The 17,476-nt window shown below is 40.5% G+C and overlaps 1 protein-coding gene across 2 annotated transcripts in view; it reads right to left on the bottom strand.

The window, feature by feature from the left end:
- The window catches only part of adgrl3.1 (adhesion G protein-coupled receptor L3.1), a 928,790-nt gene that overhangs the window by 152,549 nt on the left and 758,765 nt on the right, over positions 1 to 17,476 (bottom strand). The window contains exon 10 of one of the 2 annotated variants that reach the window (XM_041185669.1): positions 5,213 to 5,251. The exons of the other annotated variant lie outside the window; for it this stretch is intronic. Coding sequence (XP_041041603.1) covers positions 5,213 to 5,251 — 39 coding nt within the window. The remainder of the gene's footprint in view (positions 1 to 5,212; positions 5,252 to 17,476) is intronic. 2 annotated transcript variants of the gene reach the window in all.

Genomic DNA, 17,476 nt, shown 5'->3' on the forward strand with positions numbered 1-17,476 from the left:
AGACAGATGAGATCATGGAGAGATTTGAACATGACAATGAGAATTTTAAAATCAAAGTGTTGGTGGACAAGCAGCCAATGTAGGTCTGCAAACTTAGGAGTGATTGGTGAACAGGACTTGATGCAAGTTACGATGTGGACAGCAGAGTTTTGGATGAGCTCAAAGTGGAGGGTAGAAGATGGGAAGCTGGCCAGGAGAGCACTGGAGTAGTACAATGTGGATATTACAATACAATAAATGAGGATATCAATGGCCGATGGACTGAGGAAAGAGCAGAGACAGACGATATGACAGAGATAGAAGTAAGCACTTATTTGATGGAGGGGGGGTTTGGGGTTGAGAGCTCAGCTGTAGTCACTGTAGGAAATGCAGCAGCCAATTTCTTCACTACAGGGTCCAGCAATCAGCAATGTGACAATGGCCAGACTATTATTTTATTGATGTTGGCCAGCTCTCTTACCCTTATGTGAGATAGTGCCATGAATTTTTTTATGCTTATCTGAAAAGCAGACAGGGCCTCAGTTTAACTTCTCATCTGAAACTCAGCACCTACAATCAGCCTAGATTGTATGTTTTGGCTCTTAGTGAGGCCTGAACCCGCAATCTCCTTACTCAAACATGAGAATGCAGAGGGAGCCATAGTTGACATCTAAACTTCAGGGCAGATGACCATTTCATGGTATAATGTTCAGAGTGAATAGTGAATCCTGTGTCTTATCTTGACCAGTGCAAGGGACGATTTGCTGATCTATATAAGCATCCTGTCTTGTGAACGTCCATTGAAACACACCAAATATATCACATTTGAAAGTGTCACACTTCTGTAGGGCAAAAATGACTGATCACTCTAAATCAACTGAGATATCAGATTGACTAAAGACAAATTAATTAAAATAATCAACAGGCAATAAGAAATGGGAAAGCAGCAGAAAATGGGAAATTGTTCACTTTCACCCCACTCTTAACTCAGTTGCTACCTTGAAATGTTACTTGTGTCTGAAATGTATCCATGCAACTAACATATATATGAAAAACAAATCCTCTATAAAAACTGAATAATTCAGAATATCACAATGTAAATCCCTGAGAAACAATTTCTTGGAAGGGCCTATTCCTATGCTGGAAGTCTAAATCTCAATATAGAGCATTTGGCTGGAATTTCATTTTGGTTTGACAGCTTGTTGTCTATGTTTTGTGCATATGCACTGATTTCTATCAAGCGATAACAGCAAGTTCCTCTATATATTGGCTCCATCCACAGATTTTGCTTAAGTTCTAGCAACCAAACCGCTTCCTTGGCTCCCTCCAACAAGCTTAGCTCATTCTGGCCTAGACATTCTCAGCCAGTTATTAAAAGCCACACCAAACTATCCAGTCTCTACTGCTGCTGATTCTGCTGTAATATTTCCATCCTGCTTCCAGCCAGTGCCTATGCTAACTTCTGGGTTTGTCCTTTGCTGTGCCATTATTCAGGGGCAGGAGTGTTTCTGTATCTGGAGATTGAGCGTGTACCCTGGACACCCTCAGTTAGAGTGCAGCTCCCATCTCCCCCTTCAGTTCTGCCAGAGCAGGTCATGCCTTCCAGGTTCTAGCTTCCCTTTGGGTACTTTTAGCTTCCTGCCCAGTGCTCTCAGAACACAGTTACCATTATTAGTGCCTCTATACCTTTCAGTGCTTCCAGTTGATCTGAGCCAATGGTCTCAATGTTTCTAGTTCATCTTCTGTGCTTCCAATATTTACCTCTCCTCACTCTATTCTCTTAACCCCTCAGTGTGTTCAGTTTCCAGCTTTTCTTGGTGCTTCGTCTTCATGACATCTTTAGTGCCCCTGCTGCCTCCTTAGTGCTTCTACAAGCCAGTGCCCCTCACAAGCAGATATTCATCAATGCTTCCAAACTTTGTAACCCAGTACTTCTACATTCTATAAAGCTACCAGTGCTCCCAGCAACTGAGTATCTGCAATCATATTTCTGACCGCTTTCCAGATGCGACACTCCAGAACCCCGCTCTCTCCCATATTCAAATCCAAATATTTTGTTGCTTTTTGGTTACAGCTCCCAACTCATCCTTTCTAGCCTGACAGTCAAATACTTTCTCTCTTGAAAACCAATGAGATAGATATTCAATGTATCAGTCAAGTAATATGTGTATGAGAAACAGGGAATTAAAAAGATCCACACAGGCTTGGAGAGGCTTACGAAAAAGAGACAGAAACATTAAAAAGTGATACAGATGTCAAATGTGAAAAAAGCCGGGCTAATTTGAAAGGCAGGTTTTTTTGTTTCTGTGAACAATGTCAAAGGTTATCAATTAAGAAACATATTCCTGATTTTAGCATATTCTAAGACTCACCATGAGCAAGGCCATAGAAAATCTATTAATGTTGATGAAAGAACAAGTTTTTAACCCTAAAAGTAAACACTAGGGTTGAAGAATGCACTCCCCCCATGGTCTAATCAGCAGAAATCAGAATAACACTTCCCTCAGTCCTCTACTGAACACTCCCTGATGCTTAAACCATTTTCAGGCTTGCACATATAGGCGCATGCATATATGCGTATGTACTACAGCATCTTCTCGCACATTAGTATTTTTTTGATCATTGTTTAAAATTGCTGCATTCTGATTGCTTTCCATTTGTTCATAAAGTATTCAACCAATCAGGCCCAATGTGCCACCTTCAAGAAACAGTCCAAAAAAATAACCGAGTGCCATTAGCTAAGGAGAGTGATTTCTCTTTCACCATTTCAGAGTAAAAATAAGGATTTTGAAAAGCGACAAAAGGACTAGGGCAGTAAAAGAAAACAAGACAGTAGCTCATACAGCAACTAAAGCTGGCGATATTGGTAACCTGATGATAATAATCCAATTGAAATATCTGACCTGGCTATTCTAATTCCCCATTCAGTTCTACTGCTACAGTTATTCATATCATCCATTATTACTTAAAACACATTTCTACAATAGATAAGAACATCTGCAATGAACCAGCGGCATCAGTGCATAACTTCAGAGAACAGCACCATTGCTTTTATTCCTTGAGGTTACTTTAGTTCTTCCTTTACAATTTCAACATCAGTGAGGTAATCAAATCACTTGACATTTAGTACAATGTGACATTACATATAACAGGCTCAATAATTGAAGAAAAATCTGAAAAAATAACTTATATCTGCCCTTAATGACAATTATTATTTCAATAATTAAATCAAATTTTTGCCATTCTGCCTCACTCTTTGATGCCATTCCAGTTATTTCAGTACCCAGCATGCCAGTATGCAGCTTGCCAATTTATTCCAATCAGTTTAAAAAGGATGTCAAGCCAAATGGACCCTCACAGGATGATATCAGAAGTCAAAAAGGCAAAGTTAATTAGAAGATTCAGAAAGTTGTTTGTCACGCACCACAGAACTCCTCGACAAACAGCCAATTCACTGGTCAAACAAGGGACGTAGTGTCCTCATTAATTCGCCTTTCATTTGGCCTTAAAATGATTTTGGTTCAGTCGCATCAATCAAGGCAGAGGCACAGTACAAAATGAATGCGTTGTATGTGTCAGCACAACTTGTTCTGGTGCCCATTACACTTTAATCGACCCCAATTAATAACCATCAGAATTCCCAACATACTTTGGAATTAAGGGGAATGTTACCCTAACAGGAGTTTCTGGGGGTCTTGGAGGTTGAGAAGTTGTAACATAAAAGAAAGAAAATTATCTTTTAATTCTTCTATTCAAGTGCTTATGTTTCGATATTACTCTGAGCAACAAGTTATCTGGTCTCTCAGTTTCTGGTATATGGACTTTTATTTTAATATACAGAGGAAAAGCTACAAGCAAATGACAGTTTGACCGGAAGACTCCCATTCTAGGTTTTAGCTGGTTGTTAAGTGATATTTTCTAAAAAGGTTACATGGCAAAATGACAGCACAGGTCAGACAAAGCACAGCTTCTCAAAATATAGTTCTGCTCACATTACTGCTGGTTAGCTCAAAAAACAGACACAAGGGTTTTTACAAGTAAATAGAGTGGAATGCAGCATTCTTAATCTTAAGTGTGCCAATGACTCACAATCTACATTGAAAACCAAGGCAAAAAGCAAAGGGTGAAAGTCACACAACATGTCAGGAGAAACCCACCCCCCATCCTCCCATTCCCCATGGTATGCAGTTTCCCCTGCAGGAGCACTTTAATGATATGGGCAGGCTGAATAATGTGCAAACTAAAAGTGCTCCTCTGCTCTGCTGGAAGATTGTTTCCATTTTTCCTCTTAAACTTTCTCTACTACCCTCCATGTACTTGGATACTAGGCACTGGCACCTTCTGGTACCTTGCCAAGGAGGCTGCGGGTGTCATTCCAGCTGAACCCGACACATTCTCACCTAGTGTCCACAGCATTCATTTTCTAGCAAGGCAGAGGTTGATGGGCAGTGGTGACGCAAGAACTTCCTGATTTAATGTTCCCCTCCTTGTCCAAGGGGCATGGAAGTCACTCGTAGCACCCAAGTGAGATCATCATGGAAACAGGGTCAAATCCCTATGGAATTACCTTCTTTTCCATCAATTGATCCTGACCAGCTGGCTGTGTTCAGCAATAGCTATCACAATGTAAAAGAGCCGCATGCCATCATCTTATGCTATCTTTTGTACAAGCAGCACAGCTGAAGCCATGACCACTAGCATTTATGCAGTGCTCTGAGTGCTTATCCAAAGAGAATCAGTGCAATTAACCTTCTAATATTGAAGCAATTACGACAATTAGTGTGCAAATAAAGGATGGAAGGTAATTTCCCAACAGGTATTACACCATAGAGATTTCATGTTTTTGATTTTCGCACAGATTTTCACATATAAAAATACCCATGCTTTGTGAGACAGTGCATAGTAATGCCAGGGCACCGTAACAGGAAATTCAGCACCAGATGGGCTGTTGTGAATAGCACAAATTATTTTTTGCTGCTGTAATACTTCATGTTATGGGACTGCAGCCATTACCAAGGGCACCAGCATGCACAGAATGGCCTGCTTAGAGGAAGGGAAAACAAACACCTTATGTCTAATTCCATGAGCCAACCTACAGAGCAATAAATTAAGGCAGATAATTTAACAGCCAGTAAGCCTCAGGGAGAGACAAAGCATAGGAATAAAAAGCCATCGCACAAAGGGTTTTTAAATGGTGAATAGGCATAGTGAAATAAAACCGTGGCTAAGTTACCTGAACGTAGGCCCTGCAAGAACGCTCTCTTTTCTGAAGCTGAATCCACAGAGCCAGCATTATCAATGAAACACAGAATATTGGAAAGTTAATAATAGGAGGACATGATAGGAAAAGAAAACAAAACACCACAGTTTTATCTTTTGAGTGTACAACAGAAAGAAACAACCAACATTAAAACACAGCTCAACCTGTTAGCTTTTCCATTTTACTTTTTCATGCTAAGTTATTCCAATGGGCATTCAAGATAATGACAAGTATTGTACATTCAGATTGCTTTTTCAGACCTACACTTATGTCACATGAAGAAACCAGATTACCCCAGTTTGAATCTCTATACTTAATTCTTTCCCACTGTAGTGATCCAGTATATGTTTTACTATTGTTTCTACAGCCCATTATACAGAGATGATTCAAACAACAGAGATGTTCCAGTCTGCATTCATGAATTACCTGAATTTGACTGATCTAGAATCTTTGTCCTGAGTTAATGCTTAGAGAGACAGGTAGTGTCAAACATGTGACACTGAATAATTTATTTAAAAACTCTGAAAATAGCTATTTTGAAACAATGAACTATGAGAAAATAATTCAACATTAACAGCTTTATTGTTAACCTTTTATGTTCGAGTAAATTAATAACTTTTTTTCTGAGACATCCTGGAACCTTTGAACAAAGATGCCCATTAGTCATACAATGAAATATAATGAATTCACATAACTCTGCAACATGACCTGGACCAATGTTAAATTAGGTAGATTCAAAACTGACAACTTGAAAATGGTTCTCAAAATTTACAGCCATAATACTTATTGTACACAGTGGTCATTTTAGCTATTGGTCACTCAAGCTTGCCTTGAGTTCTAAAAGGCTCAAAACGAGAAATAGCTGCAAACATAGCTCAATGCATCATCCAAAATGAGAATTAAGACACTGGGCAAGATATTCGGGTCGTCGGGTGGGCACGGCAGGCAGGCCTGGGAGCGACTGGGTAATGGCCTGCCACCCCCAACCACGATTTCATGCTGGCTGGCCAATTAACGGCTAGCCAGCGTGAAAGGCGCGCTGAGAAGCTCAGCACTGCCGGGGTGGGGGTGGGAGGAAGGTGAGTGCAAAGGTCTGCATGTGCAGGGGAGCGCACACTGAAAGCTCCCTGAAGGCATGAAGCTGCCTCAGGGAGCTGAAGAATTTTGAAATCAAAAATAAAGATTTTGAAAACCAGATAAAAAAAGTCCCCGCATAGGACTCACTCACATGAACAGAAACATAATAAAAATTATGTCAAAACATTTTTTTTAAAAATTAATGCCGGAAACCTCATCATGAGGATGAGGTTTGCTCAAAAATGCAAAGGCTGGAAGGGCAGAAAAAAATGGCAGTAAATACTTTAATGGCCTTAGTAGGCCTCTTAATTGTTGGCAGGTGCGCTGCCAACTCTTGCACGTGCCTGCTGACCTTTTTCATGCTCGGGCACGTCAGACAGAAAATCTTGCCCATTATGTTCAATACTCAGATTTTTTTAATTGGCTTTGTATCTGCTGCGGTTGTCACTGCTGAATTGGAAAATGATCGAACCCACCCAATGTTAGTGTTCTTCGCTGTTTTGTATACCACAATGTTAAGGAGATTTAATTCGCAAATGGAAACCATTCACATCTCTCATGAAATTACTCAGGTTGTCACTTTGCACAATGATTTAGATTGCTGTTTGTCATGGTTTTATACACACTACAAATTTTGTTATTTCATATTGATTGGTATCGACTGTAGCTTTGGAGCAGAAACTGATATATACAGAAGTTCTGCAGAAGTAGACCAAATCAAATCATGGACCTTAAGTGGTACATTGTGCACATGTGGCCAAAAGCGTAAGGGTTTTAGAAAATGAGCATTACTCAAGGTGTGCAGAAGGGACTGGTGAAATGAAAAGGAACTGAAATAGGTTTAATAAAATGGAAATTGACGACATATACATAGCATTATCATTGTGCTAAGATTCAACTCAGTGATGCCAACTTCCATATAATAACTATGTAACTTTTACAGTTTACTCCAAGTTTGTTTATATATAAACACTTAAGCTATTTAAGCCTTTCCTCACAATTAGCTATTTTTTTCAGTGAAATGGACTGGGCAGTTATATCCTGGGCAGGAGATTGAACAAGTCTGCTATAAATCATCCTAAATAAGAAGATTAAGAAAGTTGCACATTGCTGGATGGGATACAATTTTAATCCAACTTCCAGACTGATGGGTGACATCATGCCATCCACATAGGTCTTGTCTCAGATCCCAGGCCATGAAGCAATTTGCTGGATTGTTTATTGTTGTTCAATAGAAAAGGCAGTAAAAGAAGTGATCACTGTAGCAGTCAAACTTTTGATATGGCAATCGAACGCTCAAATAGTCATTGTGAGGACGGCTACACTGACCAATAAAACAAATTCCATTTCTATTGGATAGGATGACAGGATTTTCTGGAATCTTTAACCAGTGTTTTGGGGTTGTATTCTTAGGTTCAGTTTTTTTTCCATGTGAATTAGAAGCCTTTGTTATCACTCACTTAATAATTATAGAGAAAACTTCTATCCTATAAATTTTTCATGAATGTTCAATAGTTTTTATAAAACCTTATGTTTAATAATTCACATCACCTTTTTCTGGACCCCTACCAATGCCCTACAACCCATTGCTTACACATAGAGACGAATGAATGAAGTAACCCTTATTACCCTACTCTTGTTCCCAACTGTAGAAATGCAAATAGCCCAGTGGAAATCAGGAATTGTCCATGGAAAATCATAGCTGGGAAGACATATATTGCTGTTTTATGTTCCAGCTGGCTGGCAAACCAACAAAAATCAATTTTTTACCTGCAATCTCACTGACACAACAGGCACGCTGCTGTTAAAACAGTGCCAATATTAACTGAACAAAGATTTTAGGGTTTTAGCCCAGACTGAGTTCAGATTCAGATGGCGAGTGTGTGATGATATGGTCCACATTTTGTGGACCATATTTTAAGCAACGTTTATTTTAACTCCTGAACCTCACTTAAATGTAACTGGCTGGGCTTCCAATTAGGATTGGGAAGCCCACCCATTTTCACAATGCAATTTCTGGTTCCTTCTGAGATCTATTTAAAGCAGCATTACAGGTTGCTTTCTCTACCAGTAGATAGTTCTGTGAAATTGCTGCAAGATGCAACCATAAATCAGAATCCCTGTTTCTCACTGAAAACAAAAGATTTTCCTCATGTTGCCTTTGGCTCTTTTGCCTTTCACCTTAAATTAGTCCTCTGGTTCTCGACCCATCTGCCAATGGGAACAGTTTCTCCTTATCTACTCTGTTGAGATCACTCATGCTTTTGAACACCACTGTCAAATCTCTCAAATTTCTCTACACCAAAGTGAACAGCCCCAACTTTTCCAATCCATCCTTGTAAATGAATTCCCTCATCCCTGGCATCATCCTGGTAATTATTTTGTGCCCCCTCTCCAATGCCTTCACCACCTTCCTAAAACATGGTGTCCAGAACTGGACACAATACAGCATAGAAACATAGGACTAGGAGCAGGAGAAGACAATTCGGCCCATCAAGCCTGCTCTACCATTTGATAGGCTCATGGCTGATCTGGTTGTGGTCTTAATTCCATTTTCCTGTCTGCTCCCCATAACCCTTGATTCCTTTGTCTACCAAAAATCTATCTAAGTCAGCCTTGAACAAATTAAAGATCCAGCCTTTACTGCTTTCTGGGGAAGAGAATGCCAACAACCTTTGTGAGAAAATGAATTCTCCTTATCTCTTTCTTAAAAGGGAGACCTCTTATTCTTAAACTGTGTCCCCTAGTTCTAGTTTATTCCATGAGAGGAAACATCCTTTCAACATCTTTCCTGATAAGCTCGCTCAGAAAGTTATCTGTCTCAATAAAATCACCTCTCATTCTTCAAAACCCTAACCAACCTGCTCAACCTTTCCTCATAAGACAACTCTGCTAACCCAGGAATCAGCCTAGTGAAAAATTTCTGAATTAGCTCCAATTCAAGTGTATCCCTCCTTAAATCATGAGTCCAAAACTAGACTCATTACTCTAGGTATGGTCTCGCCAACATGCTGTACAGTTAGCAAGATTTCCCTACTTTTATAATCCAACCCCTTGCAGTAAAGGCCAACATTCCATATTTTGCTTTCTGTACCTGCATGCTAACTTTTTGTGAGTCTTGTACTAGGCCATCCAGATCCTTCTATACTGCATCATTCTGTGTCTCTATTTAAATAATATTCTGCTTTTCAATTCTTCCTATCAAAGTGAATAACCTCACAATTCCCCATATTGTAATCTATCTACCAAATTTCTGCCCTCTTAGTTAACCTATCGATATCACTTTGCAGACTCGTTAAGTGGGATTTTCCATTCTCGCCTGCTGGTGGGATTTACTGGTGCCATCGAAGTCAAAAGACTTCTTGCTGGCTCGCTGTATCCACCAAAGTGGGCTGGAAAATCCTGGCCTTTGTGTCCTCTGCACAATTTGCTTTTCCACCTATCTTTGTATTGTCAACAAATTTGGCTACAATACACTCTGTCCCTTCATTCAATTTGTTGATATAGGGTGGGATTTTCCACCTCCGCCCACTGTCGGAATTGTCCAGTCCCACCAAAAGTCAATGGACTTTTGGCTCTGGCACCGAATCTCTCACAGTGGTTCCGCCACAACAGGGCCGGAAATCCCGGCCATAGACTGGAAAAAGATGAGACAACAGCACTGATCTCTGCGGCACTCCATTAGTTACAGTTTAGTAGGCATCTGTCCATCTCGGGAGATGAAAGACTATGCCTGGAGTGTAAGAAACTTCTAGATCTAACATCTTCTGTTGTGGCTATAGGGGTTTCATTCATGAGTGACAGTCCTTTATGCAGCTGGCACAGGTGAACAGCACTGGTCCGAGGTTGACTATGGGAAGAATTTTCCCCCGCTGTAGGGGAAGTTCAGGAGCAGACACGCCTCCAATTGGCACCTCCAATCGGGTGGTGGTGGGGGGGGGGGGGGGGGGGGGGGGGGGGGGGGGTGCCGCCACCATTTTACACGGCAGGCCAATTAAGGCCCGCCCAGCGTGACGTCCACCAGGAGGCGCTATGCACTCCCTGTGTGGGTGGGGGGTGGATTCCCTAAGCTGAGAGTGCGGTCTTTTGCGCATACACACGAAAGAGTGCACTCATCTCCCTGAGGCTAAGTACTGTCTCAGGGAGATCGGTGGCAAATTCAAAAATGTGAAATATAGAAAAATAAAATTTCCTTGACATGTCCCCTCATGTGACACCGTCACATAAGTTGGGACATGTCCATCACTTTTAATTAAACTTTTATTAAATTTTTAAAAACCTACATGAAACCTCATCCCGCCCATGGATGAGGTTTCATGCTTTTTCTGAAGCCCACCAGGGCTCCCGGCCAACCTGCCAACCTTAAGGTTGGATGGGCAGGTCCTTTAACCACTTCAATTAGATGTTAAATGGCCTCAATTGGCCGTTGACAGGTCAGCAGGTGCACAGCTGATTCCTGAAAATTGAAACGACGCAGGGTGATGTTGGGAGTTCCACCCGATGTCATCCTGCATCATTCTACGTGTTGGTGAGCGGGCCCCAATATCCTGATATCGCCAAACTCAATATCCTGCCCTATATGTTTTCCTTCCAACAGGCCCTCTTTTCCATCATCTGGTCATTTCTTTTGTCTTCTGCTTTTTCCAGGTCCTCCCTTCCCAGGAACTCCAATCAGCAGCAAGGACTTCCCATGCATTGACTCTGATCCCGGTTTTGTGGTTTTGCTTGCAGACAACCTTTATTGCAGACGTGGGTGGCAAGTTCACCACAGACCATGTCTTTGGGAATGTAGCTGTTATCTATTTGGTCACATGACCCAACCATTGGAGTCACTGCTAACTCAAGGCAGTGAACATGTTTGGGGTCCCTGCACACTGGTGAACTTCTGCATTCAGCACTCTTTCCTGACAGGAGATCTTAATATTTGTCTCAGGCGGCAGAGATGCAAACTTTTCAGTTGCTTTTCTTGGCTTGCATAAGTTGTCCATGCCTCGCTACTGTAAAGGAGGGTACTGTGAACACAAGCCTGATACACAGAGAGTTTTGCATTTTTGGTTAGTTTGCTGTTGGCCCACATTCACCTTCTCAACTTTGACCTGACAGCTGTGACCTTGACAATCCTGGTGCTGATTTCTGTATCAAGGGGCAGGTTGTCGGTGATTGTTGATCCAAGGTTGTGAAGCTGTCAATGACATCCAGAGTGAGGTTGTCTACGTTGATGGAAGATGAAGTCTCTACATCCTGGTCCATAGCTTTGGTCTTTTCAACACTGATTGTCAGTCCAAACTCTTTGCAGGCCCAGGAGGGCCAATCTACAAGCTATTGCAAGTGAACTTCAGTATGGGATGCCAGTGTGGTGTCATCAGCAAACAGCAACTCATGGACCAGGACTTTGCACTCTTTGGTCTTGGTCCACAGTTTATCCAGGTTAAGCAGCTTGCTCTCAGCTCTGGCACGCAGGTAGACATCCTCATTTCAGCTGCCAAAAATGCACAATAGCAGCATGGAGAATAACATGACAAAGAGAGTTGGCACCAGGATGTAGACCTGCTTTACCTAACTGCTGACCTTGCAAACATCTGGTGTTGCTCCATTGTAACTGACCGAACTGTGGATATTCTCATGGAAGGAAAAAATGATGCCCAGGAGTCCAGAAGGGCAGCCTAGTTTCTGCAGTAGTTTGAAGAGCCTGTCTCTGCTGATTACAGTTTGTCAACCAGAAAGTGACCCACTTATCCTGACTGTTTCCTGTTAGTTAGCCAATCCTATAATGATGTAGATATATTACTGGTAACACCATGAGCTCTTATCTTGTGAAGTAGCCTTTTATGAGAAACCTTATTGAATGCCTTTTGGAGATCCAAGTATACGACATCCACTGGCCCCCTTTAACCTGCTACATCCTCAAAGAACTCTAATAAATTTGTCAAACACAATTTCCTTTGCACAAAACCATGTTGACTCTGCTTGATTATACTATGATTTGCTAAGTGGCTTAAGACTTAATAATCGATTCGAATATTTTCCCAATGATGGATCTTAGGCTAATGGGAATATAGTTTCCTGCTTTCTGCCTCCCTCCTTCCTTGAATAGAGGTGTTACATTTGTGGTTTTCCAGGACCTTTTCAGAATCTGGAGCATTTTGGAAGATTACAGCCAGCACATCCACCATCTCTGCAGACCCTTTTTTAAGACCCAAGGATTCAGGCCATCTAGTCCAAAGGACTGGGCGGACTTTAGTCCCATCTGTTTTCCTAGTACCTTTCCTCTAGTGATAGTGACTGTTATTAAGTTCCTCCCTCCCTTTTCCTTCTTGATTTTCCGCTATTACTGGCAGGCTTTTAGTGTCTTCTACCATGAATACAGATACAAAATACTTGACCAAAGTTTCTGCGATTTCTTGGTTTCCCATTATTAAACCCCGTCTCTCCTCTAAGGTACCAATGCTCACATAGCTATTCTGTTCCTTTTTATATACTTGTAGAAGCTCTTATTATCTGTTTTTATATTTCTTGCTAGTTTACTCTCATATTGTAATTTCTCGCTGTATTTTTTTTTACTTATTTTTCCTTGGTTTCTAAAATTTTTCTGATCTTCTAGCCTAGCACAAATCTTTGCAGCATCGTGCCAAATTCCCTTGATCACCAAATTTTTTTGGATCAAGTAATCTGCAAAAGTCATACTCCAGTGTGGACAGCATGCTATAAGTTTTGTGTCACTTGCTAATTTTGAAATTGTACAATACATACCCAAGACTAGGCCATTAATATAGATGAAGAAAAGCAGTGGTCCTAACATAGATTCCTGGGGCCCCCGCTATATACCTTCCTCCAGTCCGAAAAACAACCGTTCACCACTTAACTCTGTTTTGTTTCATTCAGTTAACTTCATATCCGTGCTGCCACTGTACCTTTTACTTCATAAACTTTAAATCTCTTGACGAGCCTATGTGGCACTTTATTAAATGCCTTTTGGAACTCCATGTAGAACACATCAACTGCATTACCCTCATTGTTACTTCATCAAAAAACTTAATCAAGTTAATTGAACATGATTTGTCCTCAATAAATCTGTGCTGGCTTTCCTGGTTTAATCCGCATCTGTCCATTTGGCTGTTACTTTTGCCCGTTAACTTGCCCTGGATTATATTTTCTAAAAGCTTTCCCACCACTGAAGTTAAGATACCTATAGTGATTGGACTTATCCTTCCAGCAGTTTTTTTTAGAAAAAGTGTGTAACATTTGCAATTCTCTAGTTCTCTGGCACCACACCTGTCTCTAAGGATGTTTGGAAGATCATGGTCAATACCTCCGTAATTTCCAATCTTACTATCCTCAGTATCTGCGAATGGAATTGATCCGGTTCTGGTGACTCATCAACTTTAAGAACAGCCAGCCTTTATAACGTCTCTTCTTTGTGAATTTTTAACCCAGTGTTTCAGCTACTCATCTTTAACTATGACTTTGGCAGCATCTTCTTCCTGGGTAAAGATACTCTCCATGCATAAATCTCCTTCTTGGTCCCTAACTGGCACACTAACACCCTTTTACTGTTTGTCTGTAGAAGAATTTGGGATTCACATTTATGTTGGTTATCAGCCTTTTCTCATACTCTCTCTTTGCTTCTCTCATTTATTTCTGAATCCCCCCCATCCCCCTCCCCCACTAAACCTTCTGTATTCAGCGTAGTTCTCACTTGTCTTAACTACCTGACATCAATCATACAAACCATTTTTCTGCCTTATCTTACTCTTTACTCTCTTTTATCATCCAGGGTGCTTTAGTTTTGCTTGCTCCAGCTTTCTCTCCCGAGGTAATATACCGCAACTATACTGGGTGGTAGTAAGCGGGCGGGCGGGGGGGGGGGGGGGGGGGGGGGGGGGGGGGGGGGGGGGGGGGGGGGGGGGGGGGGGCAAAGAGGTTGATATATGCTTAAAAACTCAGAGCAAGGCCAGAATAATTAATGAGTACTTTGTACAGATATTTACTAAGTAAGAGGATGCCGACAAATATTGGTAAAGTGGAGCTGGTAGAGGTAATAGATGGGGTGAAAACTGATTGGCAGGATGTACTGGAAAAGCTGGTTATGCTTCGAGTGGATAGTTCCTCTGGTCCTGATGGTTTCCATCCCAGATTGCTAAGGGAAATGGGAGAGGAGATAGCTGAAGGTCTTGCCTTAATCTTCCAATCTACCCTAGACACAGGGGAGATGCCAGAGGATTAGACAGTGGAAAATATGACAAGTAAAGCTGTAAGGACATTCTTAGAAACGACAGGCGAATTAGTTTAACCACAGCGATATGTAAGTTTTTAGAAATGATAATCAGGAGAAAAAAAACAAGTTCTTGGAGAGGCTTGAGTTCATCAAGGAGAGCCAGCGCAGATATGTAAAAAACAGATCGTGTATAACTAATCTAATTGAATGTTTTGATAAAGTGGCAGAGAAGGTTAATGAAGAGAATGCAGTGTATTGTGTCTATTTAAAACTTAAGGCATTTCATAAATTACTACATTAAAGGCTGGTTAACAAAATTGAGGCAAAAGGAGGACAAATGTCAGATTCCACTAAAAAAAATAGCTTTACATGGGATACATATCATAGAAACAGACCACTGAGCCCAATCAGTTCACAGCGGTGTTTATGCTTCACTCAGGTCTCCTCCCATCTTTCCTCATCTAAATCCATCATCATAACCCACTATTCCCTTCTCCCTCATTTGTTTGTTGAGCTTCTCCTTTTTCCACATTCTCATCACTCTTCGGGTAAAGCAGTTTTTTCTGAATTCCCTATTGGATTTCTTGGTGACTATCTTATGCTGATGACCTCTAGTTATGCTCTTCCCACAAGCGGAAATATTTTCTCTGTATCCATTCTATCAAAAACTTTCATAATTTTAAAGACCTCTGTTAGATCACCCCTCAGCCTCCTTCATTTAAAGGAAAAGAGACTGAACCTGCCAATCCTTTTCCGGTGTTTATACCCATGCATTTCTGGTATCATCCTTGCAAATCTTCTCTGCACCCTCTCCAGTGCCTCTGCAGTCTTTTCATAATATGATGACTAGAACTGCATGCAATATTCTAAGTGTGGTCTAATCCAGGTTTTATACAGGTTTAGCATAACTTCCCTAATTTTCAATTCTATTGCTCTAGAAATAAAGCCTCGTGCTTGGTTTGCCTTTTTTAAAGGCCTTGCTAACCTGTGGCCTAACTTTTAGTGATTGGTGTATTTGTACAGTGAGATCCCTTTGTTCCTCTACCTCATTTAGACTTCTGTTCTTCCGATCAAAATATACTACTTTACAATTATCTATATTGAACTTCTTTTGATAAGTAATTGCCCATTCTGCAAGTTTATTATTATATTCCTTTAATTTCTTGCAGTCCTCCTCAGTATTGACTATCCCTCTTAATTACGTGTCATCCAAAAATTTAGAAATTATGTTTTCGATTCCAAAGTCCAAATCATTGATGCAAATTGTGAACAGCAGCAGTCCCAACACTGATCCTTGTGGAACATCAATTCCCACCTTCTGTCACTCTGACTAAATATCCTTTACTCTCACTCTCTGCTTTTTGCCTTGAAGCCAGCTAGCAAGCCATTTTGCCAGTTTGTCCTGACTTCACTCTCTGACCCTATTAAGATTGGGTCTATTAAGATGCACTTCATCAAAAATGTTTCAAAAATACAGATAAATTACATCTACTACATTACCACTGACTGCTCGCTCTGTTATATCCTCAAAAGATTCAATAAGGTTAATCAAGAAATATTTTCCCTTTTGGCTGACATTAATGACCATTTCGTTTCCACCAGGCAGGTGGGTTAATATCAGTATCTTTGTTTAAAGAATCACTCTTGCTCATTATGCATCTGTGTCAACTGCTTTTAATTAAATTCTGTAGCTTTGACCTAATCACAGCCACTGAATAATTTTATTGCATCTTGGTATTCAATTTTTTTTTCAAACTTTTAAGTATACATCATTAAGCATAAAAATTAGTTTGCTGCCGATTGTACGGAAATGGCGTTTGTTTTAACATGCACTTACGATTTCATAAATATAATTGCTGACATTATGGGCAATTTGTAGTAACTGATCACTGAAAATCAATATCTTTCAGTGTTGCAAATTAGGTCCACAGATTACTGTAGCATGCCAAACTGTATTTTGAGCAAGCATCCGATGCAATGTTGCAAATCAGCCTTTACTTAACCACATTCTTTAAAATGGAATAACTAAACATGTCACTGACAGTTTAATGAAAGGCTGCAAAGAAACATAAAACTTCTTATTAAATCTATGTGGAAGCTACATAGTTGAATTTCTGGCCCGGTAAATTTTGTTTTGAGAATATTTGATATTTAGTGATAAGCTTTACTGTACTAAAGGAGATCAGTGTTTTTAGGCAGAGACCTGCACATTACACAGAAGGCATGTTTACAATGGTTAAACCAGCTCCCTTACCCCAACAGCACTTTGTAACTCTTTCGAGTACAAACCCGTTTCCATCTGTTTCAGATGAAGTTACATTGTTTCATAGTTTGCCATTGTGAGATTTGAACTCTTGATCTTGGGGTTACAAACCCAGTACCATAACCACTTAGCTATTTAGGCCAAGCCTAACAGCACTTTGTAAATCCACAATAAAAACTGTAATCAAGTCTGTCATGATAGGACATCTGCACTCAGCTGTGCAGAATCAGGGAGACAACACACCAACATTGCTTTTGTGATGTCTGAACGAAGCAAACCCTACCATCAGCTACTTGTGGCAGCGCAATTCATGTCCAAACCTAAGGGATGAGTCCATGGTGCTACATTTTGATGTTCATTGTACTTTTGTAAAAGTGATGCATTGATATCAACTAATTATTTAGAGAAAATCAAAACAGTTGCGCTCCCAGAGTTTAATTTCCTCTGATACTATGCTACCAAACAAGTTTGCGGAAAGTTCCTTTATGTGTTTTTTATGCAATTGTTAGCTCACTTAGGGAACGCACAAAGGAATTTTACATGGAAGCATTAAGCAGTAGCTGTCACAGGAAATTAAATCCCTGGTAGCTATCCTGAATCAGAGAGATTAAAACCCAATTCAAATATACTTCTGCTGTGTAAGAGTCATCCAATTGGGCAGTGTAATTAGTTGGTTTATGGG

The sequence above is a fragment of the Carcharodon carcharias genome, chromosome 4, assembly GCF_017639515.1.
Source record: "Carcharodon carcharias isolate sCarCar2 chromosome 4, sCarCar2.pri, whole genome shotgun sequence".
In the NCBI taxonomy this organism is placed as follows: Eukaryota; Metazoa; Chordata; class Chondrichthyes; order Lamniformes; family Lamnidae; genus Carcharodon; species Carcharodon carcharias.